This window comes from Schistocerca gregaria, chromosome X (genome assembly GCF_023897955.1).
Source record: "Schistocerca gregaria isolate iqSchGreg1 chromosome X, iqSchGreg1.2, whole genome shotgun sequence".
Classification (NCBI taxonomy): Eukaryota; Metazoa; Arthropoda; class Insecta; order Orthoptera; family Acrididae; genus Schistocerca; species Schistocerca gregaria.
The window spans coordinates 308,800,897-308,822,453 of record NC_064931.1 but is presented as its reverse complement, the minus strand read 5'-3'; the positions used below and the strand labels follow the sequence as shown (position 1 = coordinate 308,822,453).

General features: G+C 35.3%; 1 protein-coding gene across 29 annotated transcripts in view; it reads left to right on the top strand.

Annotated features, from left to right (window-relative positions):
- LOC126297414 (liprin-alpha-1-like) overlaps positions 1 to 21,557 on the top strand; it is a gene marked incomplete at its 5' end in the record, with an annotated part of 177,721 nt that overhangs the window by 87,990 nt on the left and 68,174 nt on the right. For 7 of the 29 annotated variants that reach the window (XM_049988198.1, XM_049988182.1, XM_049988178.1 and 4 more), the window contains 4 exon segments: positions 4,572 to 4,735; positions 4,920 to 4,967; positions 9,177 to 9,360; positions 18,529 to 18,692. In XM_049988198.1, coding sequence (XP_049844155.1) covers positions 4,572 to 4,735; positions 4,920 to 4,967; positions 9,177 to 9,360; positions 18,529 to 18,692 — 560 coding nt within the window. 29 annotated transcript variants of the gene reach the window in all.

Sequence of the window (21,557 nt, the reverse complement as noted above, 5' to 3'; positions counted from 1 at the left end):
TAAGGAATCGAATTTAATTTGAACTGAAGGTTCAAGAATTCTGTGCATTTTCAGAAGCTCCTCTCTACACAACGGAATAAGTTTTTTTAAAAATAATTTAATGATGCTTTTGGAGAGTGTTGGCTCCCAGTAACTGCCAGAAAAGTGAATTTTGAGAAATGTTCATTGAAATGTTGGCACACAGTAAATTTTTGATGAAAAATTGCTGATGACTGATACAACTTTTGTGGGAAGAACTACTCTGTCTAATTCTTAACGGGATATGTTAGCAAACAGCAGCAACAGTAACAACAGCAGCAGCAACAACAACATGAGCAACAACAAAATCAACTGAGAGGGAACTAGAGAATATGAAAAATTAGATAGTTGTGCTTTCATTAATTAAATCTGGGTAGAATCAACCCTAAGGTTGGTTTGCAGCTGACTGCCATTCATCTCTTCTGTCTGCCTTCCTCTTCATTTCCACATATGTTTTACATCCAGCATCATTCATAATCTCTTGTATGTATGATATCATTTTTGCCCCTGCCAGTTCCTTCACTTAATAGCTCCTTCTGCTATTGTTCCAGTGATGATGTATCTTAGGATGTGCCCTAAAGGTTTGTCTCTTCTTGTTTGGATGTACCTCCACAGAGATCTGTTTTCCTGTACTCTTCTAAGCACTTCTTCATTTGTTACTTTGTCTCTCCAGCTGATCTTCATCATCCTTCTATAACACCACATCTCCAGGGCCTCTAGCCATCTTTTCCCTTCTCTTCCCATTGTCCAAGTTTCACATCCGTATAGGGCCACACTCCAAACAAAAGCTTTCTTGATATGTTTCCTTATTTTCAGACTGATGTGCTTGCTGGTGAGTAAGTTCCTCCTCCAATTAAATGCATTTTTGGCCTGTTTTAATCTGCTTACAACTTCTGGCTTTTACCATCCATTGTGATTTTCCTTCCCAGGTAGGTAAATTCCTCTACGACTTCCAGCTCCTCTCTTCCAATTCTCATTCTCAGAGGTTCATATTCTGCTTCTGTACTGCACACCATCACTTTAGTTTTTCCTTATTTATTTTCATTCCATGCTGATTGTAGAAAATCCTTTCCATTATTCTGAGGACTTCCTCCAGATCTTTTATCTCCATGACTAATAGCAGTATCATATGCATAATGTAGTATGTCTATCTTCCCCACCTCAGTAGTTTCTCACACTTAGTCTAAAGCTCCCTGGATGTTAGCATTGAATATAAGAGGAGAGAGAGCACACCCTTGTCTTACCCCTTTTCTAGTATTTGATTCTTGCTCCTGGTGACATTTCCTAATCACTGCCACCTCATTCTTATAGAAACTGAGTATCACACAGATGTCTTTGTACTTCATTCCACTTTTCCTCAGCACTCTGAACATGTCTTGCCAAATAACATTATCAAATGCCTTTTCCAGGTTTACAAAGGCAATATTGCTTTTCAATAAGGAGTCTCAGTGCCACAATCGCCTCTCTTGTTCCTAATCCACTTTCTCTTCAATTCTCTTTAGAACTATTTTTATGAGAATGTTTGATGCATATGATATTAGGCTTAAAGTTTGCTACTGTTCACATTTTTTAGCTGCTGCCTTCTTTGATATAGGAACAATGATGCATTTCTGGAAGTTTGTTGGTAGCTCTCCTCTGTTATAGATGGAGCTAATAGGTTTAAGCTTCATCATTTTCATGCTATCACCAGCATTCTTTATTAGTTCTGCAGGGATGTCATCAATACCCATTGGTTTGTTGTCCCACAGTTCTTTGAGAGCTTTGTCAAATTGTTACAGAATATCATCTTCCTTGTCATCTTCACCTACTTACTATTTACAAGAAGCAGTAATCTTGTGTTTTGTAAGATATATATGTAGATTTAATTTATGTAGACACTGATAATAATAACACATTTCATAAGAAGTGGAGCACCATACAGAATCTTCATGATATATACACTACTTCTTCATAAAATATACACTTCTTAATATGAGTTAAATTAAAGGTATATTCACTCACATCAGCTTAACCCACCACTCCCCCATCCCCTCCCCATATATATATATATATATATATATATATATATATATATATATATATATATATATATATATCATCTTGTGTTAGTTTTATTTGTAACATTTCTTTATGTTCATATTTGTTTACTTTCTGTGAACACTTCTTTCATCTCCCTTAAAGGAAAAAAACAGTTAAAGGAAATTAACTCTTCAATTTTATTTCTTATTAACTGGAACAAACTTGCAGCCATTACCTACTGCCAAATCTGTAATTGCAGCCCATCTCTACTGAGGCATATGTGTAAGTGTGCCCCCAAGAGTTTTTCTCTCAGCTGTTTCAATCAGTTTGTTAATAACAAAATGTTGACTTCCTCTTTTGGAGCCAGAAGGAAATTTGTTTTTATATTACAAAATGACTGTACAGTGTTTTGAAGAAACATCTGAGCAGTTTAATTTTGCTCAAAGTTGCCTTTTGTTCATTCTTTAATTCAATATTTCTGTGTGTGTAGACAATGATATCCTTTTCCTTAAACAGTCTGGTATATAGTTTGTCTGTACACCATTTTGGCTTACCAGTGTTCTCTAAACACATAAAAGGAAAAGTAAATAAAACAAATTCATTGTGAACTACTGCTGTGGACAGTGAATTTGATAAATACAGAAGTAACTAAGGAATAAAACTGCTGCTCTTAACCAATGAGACACCAAAGGTAAAGGAGTCATTATACTGAAGTAGAAGGGAACAATGCTGCAGAGTTGTCATGTTTTGTTCAATAGTATTTTTCTGGTCCAGTAGTTCTTTTCTTACTCATGAACTTATCATTTTTTTTCTGCTTCTGGCATTTGGAAAGAAATTTTTTTAGCTTCAGACGTTTTCAGATTCAAACTACTGTGATTATGTGGTCCATGTATTTTATTGTAGATGCTATGAACTAATATAAATCTTTCTTTAGTTTTGTGTTCTTGCTGTGCTGAATTACACTTTTGAGTTGTGTGTTATGTCATAGATTTTCAAAGGCAATGTTTTTCTTCAGAAATGTAACATTCATCTAGTGGGTTATAGATATTTTCTCAAGTGTGCCTTGGTACACTTTAGTTCACAGTGAGCAACAAATGCCTTGTATGTTCTGTAGCATAATGCTAACAGTGTTAACTTGAACTGTGATGAAACATTGATGTTGGAGCAGAAAACTTAAGGTTTTTGACTGTTTTTAATGTCTGTAAAAATGTTCCAGAACTAAAAGATGATATTCAGGGATGATACTAGAAGCTGGTGCCTATTGTTTGGCTGCTGGGTCATAAATATTATGATAGAAAACACATTGTTGCTGCACATTGTACAGAGAAATGAAACAAAATGTAAAAATAATATTGATGGAACATTTCTCACAAATTTCGGCATATAAGAGCAGAGCAAAATAATATTCATACTAAAATGGACAACTTTTTGAATGAAGTCAACTTTTTCTCTATAAGGCTTTTAGCCATATATGGTCATGTATTAATTATGAACAGATGTAGTGTGTAGAGTGCTAGTGTGTGAGACAATGTGAGCCCGACTTAGATAAGATCTGTGTGCTGATTATTAACTGCTACGTACTGCTCTAGTACATTGAAAACACACACACACACACACACACACACACACACACACACACACACACACACACACACATCGGGAGTTAAGTAATTTTATGATTAGTTTCCCATTTATGCCACAACAGACAAACAGTAAAGCATAAAAAAAACACATAACAGACTTTATATAGTTTGTAGAATAAGTACAAACATGCCTTCCTTATACTGAGGTATCAATGTGGTATCAGAAAAAGCATTTGGCCACAGAAACAACTGCCAGCTCCATTGTGAGCACAGGTTCATCGAATATGGATCTCACAACATACATGACTGTCCCAGAGGAAAAATAAATGACAAAACTGTTGCTATCACAATTTGGCAGTGATGTTCATACTGTGATTCTTCTCTGATATTTTTATATTCTTTAAAGGCATTTAGAGGGGAGAAATTGGATAAAATTTGCAATAGTAACATTCACCTTCTAGAGGAATAAATGTGTGAAATAATGTTTTCCACCCTACTGCATGTTCTTGGTAAAAGCGTGGTAGCAGTTCATGTGCTGTTGCTCAGAAGGGGATCGTAACTTAGTTACAATGTTGAATTTGTGATTTGCATATCAGTTCAGTCCTCTGCTCAGTGCTCAGTTACAAGTTAAGTAGTGGTTTGCCATGCCATCCCCCCTCGCCCCCTTTTCCAAGGATTTTCCATTAACATGTTAAATTTTTGTGTTATTTATTATTTACCTTCAGCACTGTGTACGTAGTAGTTTTTGTTAATAATTCAGGGGCAATTTGTAATAACTTGAGATTTTTCTTCAGTGTCAACTAAGAAAGGACAGCTGAAAATTATCTTTGAACACCCTTCTACGGTGGTGTTACATAATTGCTTTAGCTATCTCTGCATGTAATTCTATTACTCCTTGGTAGCATAATTTCATTAAAAATTCCATTACTGAGGGTGCAAAACTTGTTACAGTTGCAGCTGGCTGGAGAACTGTCACAGGATGATACTGGCAGCACTACTGGCGTTCCTGTCCCAGGATCAGCAGAAAGTGGTGCAGCGAGCCCTCTGACAGCTCGCTCTTTGCGCCTTGAACGTGTTGCTCAGGCTCTAGCACAGAGCCAGGAGGAACTTCGCAGGTAAGCCCGTGAACCTGATTTACTACACAAGTCAGTCACAAATTTACTGACCTAACAAAATAAAGAACTGTAACTGCCACACGAGTAATAAACTTTCTGCGGTCCTATATGGACTGCACACAGTGTACAAGCACACAAGTGTAACTAATGTGCTGACAATACAGATGTCCTTCTTTGGTCACAGGCGTACTGGCTCTGGAGTAGCAATGCCATCTCCTGGACTTGCTCTAAGGTTAGTTGTTGTGTCAGAAGTTGCATGTTCTTTTACTGTAGCATCTCTTATAAATTGTATTTGGTCTCTCGTATCAAAGGAGATACAGTAGTGCAAAAAATTTCTGATACTTAGAATTTTCATTGACACTTTCTTAGAGTAGCCAATTATAAATACTTTTGATCTTGTTAAATCACTGGCTTAGTAAGGGACAGTAATAGCTTTGGACTAAACGCTAGTTCTGTCACGAGTTTGAGTTAATAAAAAAAATAATTTTTGGATCTTTCATGTGCTTACTTTTCATATAATAAATACATTTTTCGAGTTATCTGTCTTGTCAAATATACAGTCTCATGGCTACCTCATGAAAATACTTCTCTTCTTTAAATATTTGATGTTACATAGGTTTAAAATCATTGAGGAAGCTGATGATAAATATTATGCCTCATAGGTGGTCTCTTATGGTTCTCATTAACATGTGTAGTTTTTTCATTGCTGTGGGCTGACAGAGAAAAGTTTTTAGGGTCTTATGAAATGATGTCTCATAGTGTGCAGCTGTTTTCTGTTGATACAGGACGTTGGAAACTGCTGAGTAGTATACATTTTAAGTTTAGAAGAATTCCAAACCTTTTCATTCTAAGGAGACCGTGTTTGCATTTTATTCTAAACATAACTGACACAAATGTAAACTGTTCAGTCCAGCTTTTCATATTTACTTTTCAGTCTTAATCTTTTTTATAGTGTGTTTCACTCCCATTGATTGGATTGTCTGTAAGATTATTTCCATACACACGAGAGTTCGATTTTTATTGACAGTGCAACTAAAGACTAATAATTTTAGCTGAATTGGGTTTGTTCACTTAGTACTGATACCTCAACACATTCGTGGTAAAGAATATGTAAATACTGTATTTTATTTTTAATAATATTGATGTTACAAACAGGAAAGTATTTACACTACTATTACATGCAGGGGTAAAGTATCTGTTCGACTATCCTGAATAGTACCTATTCAACCATCCTGAATAGCAAGGACCATAGCTTATTTATACATTTCCAACTCATGCCATAAAAAAATAAAGATAAGCAAAATGTATACTAGTTTAGGTGGCTCACTAAGCAGTAAAATGTTTTACTTTAATGAAATGTGGCTAAGAAACTATACATATTGCATTTAGTAGTAAATAAATTGTAACGTATTAATCAATTTTATTGAAATGCTATGTTATTGTTTGTTCACTGTTCCTGTTGAAAGCAGTTTCCTTTCCTTTCTGAAAGCAATTGGCTTGAAAAGAATAGTTGCATTCAGTTTTTATCATAAGATTTAATAAATCTCTTGCTTCTTCCACGTGAAATAGAAATTGTGATGTATACCATATTTCAAGAAGTATGGAATAAGGTGAATTTGGTAACATGTTAGAAAGGCTATTTAAAAATTATGAGAGCTTGTGCAAACTAACAACAATAAGTGTGAAAGTCATGTTGGAATATTAAAGCTGTAATTCACTGCCATCAGTTGTGTATCTGCTTTACAGATATTTAGCAAAGAAAAGTTAATCTGTTTTACTGTTATTTAGCAAAACAAAAGCTACAATTTGTAAAATATTTATATAGAAGATTATTTGTTTCACATTAGTTTAACGCAGTGCAGTCTAATCATATTTTCCTTGTGGAGGCTCTTAAGAACTTCTTTGTAACTATGCAGTGACTGTATTTACATTCATTTCTCCTTACCTGATTTTCATTTTTGAATCCCTGTTTCACACATATTACTTGCATTTTACTCACTGAATTGCAGCTTTAATTTAAACTTGTGGCATTTGTTTGTTACCTGGTAAAGTTATTTGTGGCAGAATTAATTTTCAAGTTTGAGGAGTAAGATTTTTAAATTAAAAGTAGACTTGTTACATCACTGTTTTTATTAAACTGTCTTAGGAAAGCTAAAAAAAAATTAATATGACACTAACTCACCAATTTTTGCTCAGGAGAATCTATGCTACTTAAATTAAAGCTCATAGCTGTTCTCTTGAATCATTAATATGCTGGTAGCTGACATCTGATGTTGTTATCGTGATTTTGAAACGTACCTTACAGTAACTGAATATGAGAAAATGTAAATTTCCATTTGCTTAATCACATGCTACTGTATGATTGAAGCATATCTGCACAAATAGGCTTCTGTCATAAACACACTGCTGAAATGTAGTTACCATGCTTATAATTATAGCCATTTCCACACATCTAAATATTTTCTCTGTGCATGTATCACTTTTGCATTTGCATCACTTTGTATTTTGTAGTTTAGACTACTTCATTGTTACAGTTAAAGAAACTTTTTGCACTGTTTCTATGATTTCATTCTGCATTCAGAAGCATGAAAAACTAGATAGAGCCATCACCACAGCTATGTCACAGCTCTGACATCGATCAATCTTGCAGCCATAGAGCAGTTTACTGAAAGCTCATTGCAGTGAGTATCCTACATGCTGGTTGTGATGCTATAGTACCAAGTGAGGTGGTGCAGTGGTTAGCACACTGGACTCACATTCAGGAGGACAATGGTTCAAACTTGTGACAGACCATCCTGATTTGGGTTTTCTATGATTTCCCTAAATCTGTCCAGGCAAATGCCAGGATGGTTTCTTTGAAAGGGCACGGCTGATTTCCTTCCCTTTCCTTGAAACAATCCAAGCTTGTGCTCTTTCTTTAATGACCTTGATGTCAGTGGGTTGTTAAACCCTAAAACTTCTCTTCTTGAAAATATACAGTGAAATAATTTTTTTATCAAAGATCTTTGCAGAGAGTTTCTCTCTCTTACCTTTGTTCTAAATGGAACAGAAATGTACAGTGCAGATTATCTGGACACCACTGTTGGAAAAGTGGGTTAGGTGCATATTGTTGGCTACACATTATCCTAACGTTCCAACACACTAACACTATATTATTTTATTGTTCCATTAAATCAGAACTGATATTTGAATTATCAGACATTAAAACTGAAATGGCCAAAAATTTATTTAGTTATTTTTAAAAGGTGTTTATTTGGCTCTTATCTTGCTTGACCCAAATGAAAGACTATGGGAGCATGCACATATGCGAAGTCCAAACTGTTGGTTTCCTTGTCCTCGCAGTTGAAATAGGACTTCAATTTAAACAAATCTTGATTTGATAAACAAATTTATTTGTGTATGTACCATGGCTGTACTGGAGATTTGGGTGTTAAGAAGCTCACTAATCTCAAATTTCCCCCTTGAACTGTCTTATAGTTAAAAAATACTTTCTGTTTGAATGAAAGCACCAGAAATTTTCAGCCCAAATGTTTAGGTAATTTCTTTCATTTTTATTTAAATGAAGAAGATTTCGTGTCTTTAGTGGATATTTATTATAAAACTGTCACTCTACTTGTAAAATAAGACGCTTCTTGATTCTGTGTTCAACAGATATCTATTGGACATAAGTCTTTTCCTGCCTTTTAGCTGTGAGTATCGTGACTTTTCCACTAGTTTTGTGCATGCTTGCCATATCTGTGACATCTAAACGATGTGCAGTATTTTGTGGAAACCTGTCTACTCGTGTTTCTCACACTACATTTGTTATCTCTTCAGATTGGAATATAATCTGGAACTGCAGGAATGCTAGGAATTTTCCCATTTCATCTCATCAGATTGTCTTGCAGCATTTTTGCTGCATTACCACCTGGACTGATTCTTTGTCACAATATGCTTAAATGACTTTAAGCACTTTATGCAGATTCTGAAATATTTTGTTACAATTTAAAATGTTGGCAAAACATTTATACAAAGCGGATTAAACACTGATGTTGAGGAAAGAATGTTCTTCTGAGTTTTTATAACTAGTTGCTCACATGTAGGAATCAAAATTTGTTTGCATTCTTGCAGTAGCAAAGGCATTAAACACTGGATTAAACTATAAATAAATTTTAAAAAATTTCTGTAATGATGTAACTCCATTGCAGTTGCTCTTCTGGTAATTTGAGATTACATCTTGATCAGTTTCCACAGTTCCCTAGTGGTCTGGCATTTTGCTTTGATTTGCAATAACTGAAGAAATTTAAATAAATGTGGCACCAGAATGAAATGTGATATTGTTCTGCCTTTATTTGTTTTGTATTTTTGGAAGGACTGCCCCAGAGTTGGCAGTTGTATATATTGGTGACATGGCTGCTTATGTGGTGATGGCTGATGTAGAGTAGTGAGTGTGTGTGTCCAGCAGGCCGGGGGGCTACTCCACACCTCCCTCCCCTCTGTCTTCTCGTCACAGCAGTCAAGACTCGCTGCACAAGAATGCTACCAGTACTACACCTGTCAGTGCGTCAGCTGCAGCTGCTGCTGCTGCCCAGAAGAAGAAAGGCATCAAATCTTCCCTCGGTAGATTTTTCAGCAAGAAAGAGAAGGTCAGTATTCCTTATTTTGCCTTTTGATCTTAGTGCTTTCTTCTGTGTCAATATAATTTTTTTATGGAAAGAAATTAATCATAGCAAAAACTTCCAAGGGCTTACTCATGTAACTGACAGTCAAATTGATATGTATGAGCATTTAAAAACAAAGATAATTATTTATTGAAAGTCATGGTTCTTTTCTTTCTTTGTCATCACATGATACTCAATTTATTATATTAAACAGTTTAACCAATGACTATTACAAAAAATGTCTTGCAGCCTGTTAGCTTTTTTTCTCAGAGTTGTTTACGTGTTGTTAAAAGATATACAGTGGAACCTCCCATAGGGAGCATAATTTGTTCCAGATTCTTAATCATAGTGTGAAACACCTTTAAGTGAAACAGTTTATCTTGTAAAAATTAATATGAAATGCGATAATATATTCCATGCAGAAAAAGTACTAAAAGTTTTAACTTATTCATGTCATTTATTCAAAGAAAGTTATACCTGCAGTAGTATGTATTGTATTATTCATGATACATAACTAATTCTTTTTTACTATGATGCTATGTATAGTCATTTTTTTCTGCTGATGCGTTAACACTTGGCGAAAATGTGACACAGATTTATCATCAAATAAATTTGTAGCATGTGTAGCCACTGCCTTATTGGGGTGATAATTCTCAATGTACAATGCAACCTATTCCCATGCTTTCAGCATTTCTCTTATTGCTCCAGAAAATTGCTGCTTTGTTGTTACCACCACCTCCTCCTCTGAAGAACTCCTCTCCGCAACTTCCTGCTGTGAAACACACTGCAACTCTGTAAGCTCTTTGGTGGTCATTTCTTGGCTGTGATTTTCCAAAAGTTCATCAATATCTTTCTCATCCACTTCTAGTCCCAGGCCTTGGCCAAAGGCACAATCTCGTTGACTACAGGTTTCACAGGTACTGGCTCAAATGCCTCGGAGTCACATTTGACAATGCATTCCGGCCAAAGCTTCTTCCAACCAGAAGTGAAAGTTATTTTTGTGTAACCACTTCCTATGCCTTTTTGATCATCTTGATGCAGGCAATGATGTTGAAGTGCTATTTCCAAAACTCTTTGAGAGTGAGATAAATGGGTTCAGTCAATTCAAAGCAGTGCTGAAAGAGTGCTTTAGTGTAGACCTCCTTAAAGTTTGATATAATCTGCTGGTCCATAGGCTGGAGTAGCAGAGTGGTGTTAGGAGGCAGAAATTGGATATTTATGAATTGAAATTCTTCAAGGAGGTGATCTTGTAGGCCTGGAGAATGGGCAGGAGAACTGTTCAGAACAAGCGAGACGCGGAGTGGCAGATTCGTCGGAAGCAAGTATTTCTTCATCTAAGGATGAGGCACTTCATTGATCCAGTCACAATAAAAGATCATGTGTCACCCAAGCCTTGTTGTTGGACCTCCACATCCCACTTAACCTGCTCTTCTGTACTGTACATTTCTAGAAGGCTTGTGGAGTTTCTGAATGCTAAACAACCGGCAGTTTAATTTTCAAATCGCCGCTTGCATTGACACAGAATAGCAGTGTGAGATGGTCTTTCATTGGCTTGTGACCAGGCAGTGCATTCTCCTCTGCTGTTATAAAGGTACACTGTGGCGTATTTTTCCAGAATAGACCTATCTCATTACAACTAAAAACCTTTTGCGGCACATAACCATCAGAATCTACAAGCATCTTGAAGTTGCTGATGAAGTTCTCTGCTGCCTTTGTGTTGGAGCTGGCTGCTTCATTGTGCCTCACAACGCTGTGGCTACAGATTCTTCTCTTAAGCTTCTTGCACCACTCTTGGCCACTGATTATCCTGGCATTTTCTTAACGAGGTCGGCAAAAATATTTCTCGCCTTCTCACAAATGATGTTCTCATTAATAGTGTCACCTTGCAATTGCATTTCATTTATCCATATAAAGAACAACCTTTTGACATTGCCTAGAATATGAAACCATTGTTTAGATACTCTTGTCACTCCCTTTGATGCATCTCTCTCTTTAATCTTGTCCTTGTTCTTGAGGATAGTGCAAATATTTGACGTAGACCAATTGTACGTGCATACTAAATCAGCAATGCTTACACCATGTTTGCATTTTTCAATGATTTTACATTTCATTTCAAAGGTCATTTTATTTGTTTTATGGTTGCTGTCTTGTGGCTTTATCTTTGGGGACATTTCTGTGAAGGTTACTAAATTTTGCATACAAAACAACACTGTGTGGACCCAAGTTTAGAAAAATGTGTGGTATAAGCTGCATTAATATGGTAGCAGAAAGAGCACAAAACCCAGACTGCAGTAAGTGCTAAAGACATTGTTCATATGCCAGTGCTGACAGTGAAAGGTGTTCATATTGTTAAATGTTTCCCCTGCCACGCATGAGTGGCTGGTGACAGCACACTAAATCGTCATCACTCATTATTCGAAACATCACTTGAAAAGTGAATAATTTTTTTACAGTTTGTTTTGCTCGTTATGCAAATTATGTGTTATGGAAGGTGCTCATTATGTGAGGTTCCACTGTAATAAATACAGGTAAAATAACTAGACTCTTCAGAGAAATATGGACTGCTGGACTATGGGGAACCAACAGACCAAAACTACACTTAGTGTATCTGATTCAGATTCTGTATTCTTCACCGTCCACACAGAGTAATAGCATAGGTCTACTACAGTTGCACACACAATATTGAAAATCAGTATTCACAATACACGTACAAATTTAACATTTAATAGTAACCAGTTATATAGCTTTAAAATCAGAGTCTTAAAAGTCAATTTCAACATTAAAGGTATCAAAGAATTCTGTTACATTGTAGAATGGATTGTCAACTAACCAGTTATACAGCTTAGTTTTGAAATTGTTTGAAGGTTTGGTCATCTCAGAATGTGACAGTTTATTAAAAAGAAATCAGACTGTTCACTTTGTGTGAGTTTACTGTTTCGTCACTCTGTGTTTAGGAATGTTAAAACTCATTTTGTCTCTGGTGTCATGATAAATGTATTCTCTCTAGTGTCAAAATCTGTTACACTGTTTTAACATAGATCAGTGATATGTAGGTACAGAGATTTACATCTTTCAGTATTTTGACCTTAGTGAATAGAGGACAGCAGTGTTCTTTTGGACCAAACTTGGACATTATTTGTAGTACCTTTTTCTTTATAAGTAGAACATCACTGAATGACAGATGTATCCCAACAGTAACAGTTTGTAAGATAACTGAAAAAGTCCAAAGTAAGCTATACTAAGATATTCCTTATTGGCTCATCAGTTAATTTCCACATGAAGTAGTTCACCCAAGATGTATTCTTGAAGATATAGTTTATGTGAAGTTCACAGTTCAGTTTCGAGTCGGTACATATTACTAGTAGTTTTACTGATCTTTGAACCACAATCTGCCTTGTTGCAGGATAGGAAGAGAGGAAAATACTTGAAAGATGACAAAGAAGGGAATTATAAATATTATACTGTAAATAAATTAAGAAATAAAAGTTTGTGAAGTAGAAGAGGTGTTCATTCGTCAAAATGCACATAACAAACAAGATCCAGAGCTTTGCTACCTTTGTTTACAGTGCCTTTCAGTGACTCAGTAACTCTGCTGTTTGATGAGTTTTTACTTTTACTCCTCAACTGTTTGTTGTCCTGTATCTAATACACACTGATGTATCAAAACATAATGACCAGTGACCACTGTGAGATTGGATGCCACTTAGTGATGTTGCAGTTGTAGAATGTCATAAGGAAAGTACCATATATAAGTGAAGCAGAGAAAATGGGGAAACTTTATATTGTTGTTATGGGCTGCGAATGAGGTAATCCAGTGAAACTATTGACTTTGACAAAGAGAAGATTGTTATGGCCTGGCACCTGTGAATGAACATGTCAGAAATGGTGGAGATGGTCAGCTATTCGCATGCTGTTGTGATGAGCATGTATGGAAAGTGGTTCAAAGATGGGAAAACCATGAGTAGGTAGTAAGGTATTGGATATCCACACCTCATCACAGAACACAGAGGCCAGCATCTTGCCCACTGTGTAAAGTGCAGAACATTTTTAAATGTGGGACTCGGTAGCAGGTGACCACTCTGTGTCCCCACATTGACCCATCGACACCATTAATTACAATTTCAGTCGGCATGGGATCATCGAGATTGGAAATGTGTCACCTGCTCAGATGAGTTGTATTTCTTGTTACACCAGGTGACTGTTGTATTGGGAGTTGCTGTCATCCAGGTGAACAGCTGCTCAAAACATGCATTGTGCCATGGACATAGGCTGATGGTGGTAGTAATGTGCTGAGGCGAACATTCACCTCGCCTTTGGTGGGACCTGTAGTAGTAATTAAAGGCACTATGATAGCTGTGGACAATGTGAAAATTATTGCAGACCACCTGTATCGCTTCATGCTTGATGTCTTCCCCAACAATGATGACATTTTCCAGCAAGATAACTATCCATGTCATAAAGCCAGAATTGTACTATAGTGATTTCAGAAGCATGATAGTGGACTGACATTGGTATTTCAGCCACCAAATATGCCTGATTCAAACCAGATGGAAATCATTTGGGGTATAATCAAATGCCAGATCCATGGACTGAAACCTCTGGGCAATAATTTATAAGAACTGTGTGGCCTGTACGTAGACATGTGGTGACACATAGTTCTGGAAGCCTACCAAAGACTTGTTGGAACCCATGCCCATGGTGTATAAATAGCGGGACTAATGTTACACTGTGAGGCAAGTTACATAACTGACTTACGTAGGAAAAAAGTGCCATAGTTTGTCCACTTTTAATTAAATTCTTTCTGTATATGTCAATTTTCCCAATTTTTTTTTTGTATTGGAGATCTTTGCCTCCTTTTTATTCTTGTCACACCTCTTCTTTTTTATCTTTTCTTTGTGAAACAGAACTCCTGTATGCACTGCAAAACAAATCTCATATTTTACTAATTGTGTGGGTTTTAAAATTTGCAGCCTACAATATTTAAAGTCAAAAGCTTTAGAATGTGCATTTATCACATTCTTTGAAAAATCTGGCGGATGCTTTATTCCTGAAGGTTTTATGGTGAAACAGTGCTGTAAGCTGCCCAGTGGAAGATCCAGAGTTCAAAATTCCTTCCTTTACTTCTTGACATTTATCTGTTTATACATTTAAGAGCTTGTTAGTAAAAGTGAGTTGATTGACTGTGTAACACTTTCATAGACATCAGCCCATAATAGTTGTGTATCTGTGCATTCTGAAGCTTCCACTTGATACCATTCTGTTGAATTTAATGAGTTGTGCTTTTTAACAGACATACAAGTCATTGCCATATCTTCTTGTCATGTGGTTTGCTGTGATTGCTTTGTTCTGTTCAAACGAATACAATAGCAAACTTTATGCTATTTACAGCATCATAAAAGTGGGGAGTATTACTTGTCAAGATGATCCAATCAGGTGAAATGCAGACAGTGAGTGCAAGACATTAAATCTAATGTGAATGCATACCATTTTAATTGCCTACAAAATCTACTTTCTGGGGCAGTTTGATACAACTTGTAGTGATGGTGGTGGTGGTGGTGGTGGTGGTGGTGGTGGTGATATTACTGGATGAAATTAAAGAAAAAAGACTGCCATCAACATTTTTTGCTACTTCTTACTATACAACAGAAAGTGGTAGCCCTCTTCCTCCATGATGTAAAACGTTGAAAGGCTCTGTACATGTGGTGTATGAAGGTGATTTGAGCTCTAACATTATGCTGAATTGACATTATTTCTAACTGACCTGGAAGACATTTCATTCCCTATGAGTTTATTTCATCATTACTGTTGTCCATGTAATGTCTCAGGTTATAAACAGTGTAGAAGAAAAATCAAAGTTTTACTTTTGACTGCTTCATATTATTATTATTATTATTATTATTATTATTATTATTATTATTATTATTATTAATTAGGTTTCTACTCGATTGAAGACTGTGAGGCACTTACATATCTGTTTCCCAGGAAGTTCGAATACAGCTCAAAAGATATAATATGAAGGAAAAAAATAAATTGTATGTGGGCCTCATTTAGACTAAACCAGACTTGCAAAATTAATATATTGAAACATAAAACTAAGGTTATTGTATGAACTTTTGTGGATAAACACTCTTCTCATTGAGATAAGAAACTTCCAGTTTTGTGGTGTAAAGATGAAAAATGGTTAAGCTTAAAAAACTGTCAAATTATAAAACTTCAAAGACTGTGAAAGAATGATGTCAGTGAATTTCAGATGTACTTTTAAAACATATTGAATGGAAATGGAAGCAAAATGATGATAATACATAATTAAACTTCATATTACAAGGAACTGAAGTGTGACCTACCGCTCAATATAACTTATTCTGCAAATGTAATAAGACAGACCATGAGTACAAAATTGTCACATTGCCATCAATATTTGTAGCAAATGTTGCAATTTATTTTGACCTAGCTATATTTAAGGTTGTTTGTAAAATTTTCCAGTCTTTAGTGAAACACAAATACATAACTGTAGGCTGATAAGAAAAGCAATATCCAGGTGATTGCATCAGGAAATCAGTACACACGATCAGTATGGGTTTGCTCAAAAGCATGTCTCATTAGAGGGCTCATTTTGTGTGAGGTGAGACAGTGGTTTTGATGCTGAACTAGTATTTGCGATGAGAAGGGTTTGGTCTTATGGAATTGACGATTGTTACTAGAGAAAGTACTTGGTTTATGTGAAGAGAGAGTACTAATAGTGATTCTGCTTTTAACAGTAAATCATTTGGTTACAGAAGGATCAATAATAGTCTTAATATTGATCTGTGTGGTACATTGTGTGCAGTATCTCCATAATCAGAGTAGAAAGGTTGGTAATTGTGTTTTCTTACTGCTTTCTACTTGCTGTTTGCTTAAGATATAATCCGAACTACTCTACTGGGATTCCTCTGATGCCATACGAGAGCTTTTCTGGGTCTGAGTAGAGCCTCACTGTTTCTGTTTTATTCAAACTAATAAAAAAGTAATGGACGCTTGACAGGCATTAAAATACTTGTAATGGTCTACCCATCCAGTTAATTGCATATATCAATAATTGTTTGTCTCACCCTGAGCAATTTTTTTGTAATTTGTACAGATTTACTATGTTCACCAAATTTCTGTCTGCTAGCTTTTGAAGCTATTGTTGTCCACTTTCTTAGAGACATTGCACTATTTGCAGCTGCCCATTTCATCAATATATGTGTATAAATATAAGTTTATAACTTATAAATAAGAAGCACAGTATTTTGTATGTTACAGTAGAACATATATACTAATGTGTTTTTCATTTACAAGTATGAAGCTGTTGTTTCAAGAAGCAGTGGAGGAATAAGTTAGCATGATTTTCTGTTATATAGTAAACTTTAATTTCCTGCCAGGATAATATTAGAGTATAGTGGCACTTACTCTTCATGGCCCACAGCTACACTGCTCAACTAAAGTATAGCTGAACAGAGACAAGTAAGATGGAAAATGCTCTTAATAAATTTAAACAAATAAGACCACATAGCATTGAAGCTTCTTCTTTATAATTCTTCTTACTTTCTTCATTTGATTATGTTCTTGACCCTTTATTCGACACATGCAAAAATATCGTGAATAAAAAGCATTAAGTTACTTGAATTACATGTATATGATCATGTGAACAGTTTTACATGCAGTTTTTCAAAATACAATATCTTACTTGTACATATCATTGCCCACAAAAAGCGCATGTTTGCTTCAATGTAACTACTAAAACATTGTTCCTGTGGCTACATAAATTGTTGCATTTTGCAAAATGTCCTTAAAAAATTCTTTTTTGGTCCAAAGCGTGCAACCATTATAAATTTTACCATCATGTGCCTCTGAGGGCAAATCCTACAGCTTCCCTTTTGACCCATCCTCTGGTCACTGATCAAAACTGTCATATCATATGTCATTCACTGCTACAGGAGTTGCTGGATTTTTCATCTTATTCTGGATTTTCCATCTTATTTTGGATTTGATTTCCATTCTGTAGCCAAAGTCAGCCTGTTTCTTCCCAGAAAAGACCAGTCCATATGCAATGCCCCTGGTAAGAATTAACTGACACATTTGTATAATAACTAACCTTTAAGACTTCCTCTTTTCATTTATAAGAAATTTTCAGTGCAAAAGAAATAACAGCACCAAAAATCAAAAGAAATTGCTACATTGTGTACTGATGCTAAAATAACTTGCATGGTGTCCTCTGAAAATGCACTGTACTTGGAAACTTTTCATCAGAGACAACATAATATGGTTTTTTATGAGAGCTTAAATGTTGCTTGGAAGCATCATTGTCCATCCAAGCATGAAACTTCAAACATATTGCAAGAAATGAGGTGGAATTTTGATGTTGCTTGAGAGCAGCATTACCAAATAAAGGCTTAGAAACAAAAAAAAATTAATTGATAAGAATCTTCCTTCACCCTTCCTCTGCTGTCACAATATCAGAACCATACACACAATTGTGGGCAGTAAATGTGAAGTTCAGTGATATACAGAATACTAAAGGAAGTGAGGCTCACATTACTAGTTTGAGTCGTACACATTATGTGACCTATACATTTGTGTTCCAGTAAAGTCAAATGTTTCTTTCCATGCTAGCTTGCACTGGGATTTTACCAGTATGTTTGTTGTCATTCTAATTTTTTCTTGGTGACTTGGAGTCATCAAGAACAGAGGCATTGTAACAGGCAGCTATCACTGAGATTGTTGCCTTTATTAGATACAAAAGTTGTTTGCCCATTTGAAAATATGGAAACATAATACTGGCTTCATACCTCATTTTAACCATTATTTAACCTAACATCCCCAGTCAGTTTGATGTATATCTGACTACTGAGGAGTTAGCTTATTTCATCATAATTGATTGAAGGTTTGCTGAAAATTGAGAATCCAAAAGAAATGTTATGCTACTTTCCATCATTCACAACAGAACAGAATGTACAAACTGAGTTTTCACTCTGTTCTATGTAACACATAGTTTACCTTCATTTTGAGTACATTTTCTTAATGTAAAAAAAAGTTCTTTGCATTGTATCCCGATTTTTAATACATAGCTTATCTGATGTGATGAATGTTCATGTCATGAACAAATCAGTAGATAAGATTTTTTTTTCTCAATAGGGTAAAGCAAAGGAACCATCAATGCTTGGTGTGGGCATTCCAGTGGCCGAAGCAGCAGCTATGTCAGCAGCTTATGGCGATGCTGACATTTCAGGAGGTGATACCCTAAGCCTCAGTGGTGGGCTTGGACAGAAGGGTGATTTTGATCGGCGGAAAAAGAAAAAGTGTGTACCTCAGTTTAAAAACTTAAGGATTTTTGGTGTTAAAGAGTAAATGTTGAGTTATATACGCTTTCAGCATATATGTGCATGTATACTGTTATTTATGTGTGCTCAGCTTTTTCTCTTACTTACAGTGCCATAAAGCAGCTTCTATCTGCTTTGGTAAGATTTTATTTTTATGAGCGCCCAAGAGATTTTCCTTTAACAGGGGCCTGATATATGCAGATTGTATTAAAATGGTGTGAATGACTGTAATGACTTTGGAATATAAACTAACTGCTGAATTGTGAAAATGTGGAAGTCATAATTGAATGAGTGCAGAACGAAAAGAAAATTGATAAAATAGGTCAGATGAAATAAGTTATCTACCTTCAGATCATCAGCATTGTGTGACAGAGTTAGTAGCATAGTCTTTAAGTTATATTTATCCAGTTCATGGAAATTGTGAAGCTTTAATTTCACTGTTTTGTGTAATTATAATGATGCCATGACAATAATGAATCAGTCAAGTGGCCAGGTACACGTACACAGTTTTGGAGCAACAGGGGGTAGAGAACTGAAAGTGTGATATCAGTCTACAGCTTGATGTTATTATTTGCAAAGTATACGTGGCATTTGTGAACATTTTTTCATTCTACAAATATGTAGGCTGTGACATCTTAATTTCTTCACAAATAAAGGTATTTTAAAATACTCAGGTAAGAGATTTTCATTATAAGAGATTTATTTACTGTAACAACCACTTATGTGCTTAGGGCAGATGTAAAGTTATGGGAAACAGATTTTTTGTTATAGCTTGTGTTTTGTCAATCAGAAATGGATTCTAGTGTGATTAATCCACACCTCAGTGATGGAGCATAGTGACAATGTGGGATACCTTGTGCAGATTGTGTGGCAGTACTCTAGTGGAAGTGGATTGCCATTGTCTTCATGTACTCTCTGTGCATCTTGTGACTGATGTGTAACTGTGTTTGTGAATGACTGTGGCATATCTTGTATAATGTAGTGTTGTTTTCCTGTTGTTATAGTGGTTGTACAAATGAACAGAATGGGCAAGAGTAAACTGAAAGCCAACATGTACTCTGCTATTCTGAAATAATACTTTAACTTTCAAAAGTTTCTTCTACCCTAACTCCACATCATGCTTCAGTAGCATTTGGAACTGAACAAAGGATGTTTGTGTGCTGTGTGCTGACTAGAAGCTGTCTCTCTGCCAGTTCCATCCTTAAATATGAGGACATAATACTGGCTTCATACCTCATTTTAACCATTATTTAACCTAACATCCCCAGTGAGGATGCCAAGCTATTGCTTTGTTATGACCTTTCTGTATTATCTGTCTGTGTTGTTGTGTTTAAACTACAGTACAAATTGTATGTGTCAGTAACACAAATATTTGAAATGTTCCTTTTCTTCACTGTAGTATATGTCTTTAAAAAAATCAATGTCCTAAGAGTACTTGAGAAATTTTGGACAACAGTATATAATGAACTTTCATCATTATCCTCTTAACTTTTTTGTATTTGATTTCTTATTGAGTCTTATCACATTGAAATAGACAGTACATTGACTGTGTTAAAACTTCCTAAAACATTAACTTCCTTTTTTGTAGGTATTTGAAATGTGTTTCTTCAGAATGAACATTTATTGTCTCCAGATATCTTCATTTGATCTATTGCTTTAATTCAATCAAATTCTACGCATTAAGATTTTACACTTGGTACCACACTTTTTAGGATTATTTTCTTTCATTCATGTGGCCTGTGTTCTTGACTGCTTTGTTTTTGTCAAGTTCACGAGTCATTGGTCGATGTGAACACTGTTGCTGTTCTGGAAACATCTTTGTACTCCAACTATCAGTAATATGCAATGCCGAACAGATATTATCAGTTGTAGTCAGTTATGCAGTCATGGTGTAGAAATAATTTCTTTAAAATGTGTATTTGAGTCGATTCATTCTTTGTTTCTTTTGTAACATCTTGACAATAGTTACATTGTTTGTAGGTGAACAAACACTAACTGGTTTGTTAAACAGCAATGTAATGTTTGAATGAAGGAAATGAAAAGTAATGGACATGTGTAGCTTTGAAGGAGGGCTGCCAGTATTTAGACTGATTATTGGATGTATTCCACCAGAGTTTGACCAATATTGCTTGCTTCACATGGTTTAAAATCTCCCAGAATTCATCTTCATGCTTAATTACATGTTTATAGATAGCATGGTTGTATGAAATGTCAAAAACATTGTAAGTTTTGTTGTTTGCACTGATTTTTTTAGGATGAATTTAATTAATTTTTAGCTCATTATGATGAAAACTATTATGTTCATGACTCCCTTTAGAGGATTTTCCATGTCTGTGATTTGTGTAGTATCTGTAGTGAAAAAACTATTACTACCCAGTGTTGCTCATGATGCGTTCTTGAAATATAGACCCATAAATATATGCATGTCAGTGGAATGTTGTAGTGGAATGTTTTTTTTTTTGCGGAACATGAGAGTAAATAATCTGTTTTATCTATTCTTTGGCACAAAGTGTAGACTCTCACAGTACTTTGCATGAGGCAACTTATTTTCTATAGCTGACACTAATTTATTTTATAAAAATGAAACAAATTTCAAATTTTCATTAAATGTAATTTTCCTGTGAAATATTCACACTCTGCAGGAATAGATGTTTTTGTACAGAAATTACCGTGTACTTTAAGTATGTGATAGCTGTTAAATAATTTTAGACAATTTTGGCTCCGTGATAAAGACTTATGGGTATTTTATTATTCTGTCCTAAATTTTTTAATGTTTGATGAAGAAGCCTTGTAACTGCAAATAGTTATCTTGTGACATATCAGCGTCCTAAAATTGTGCTTTAT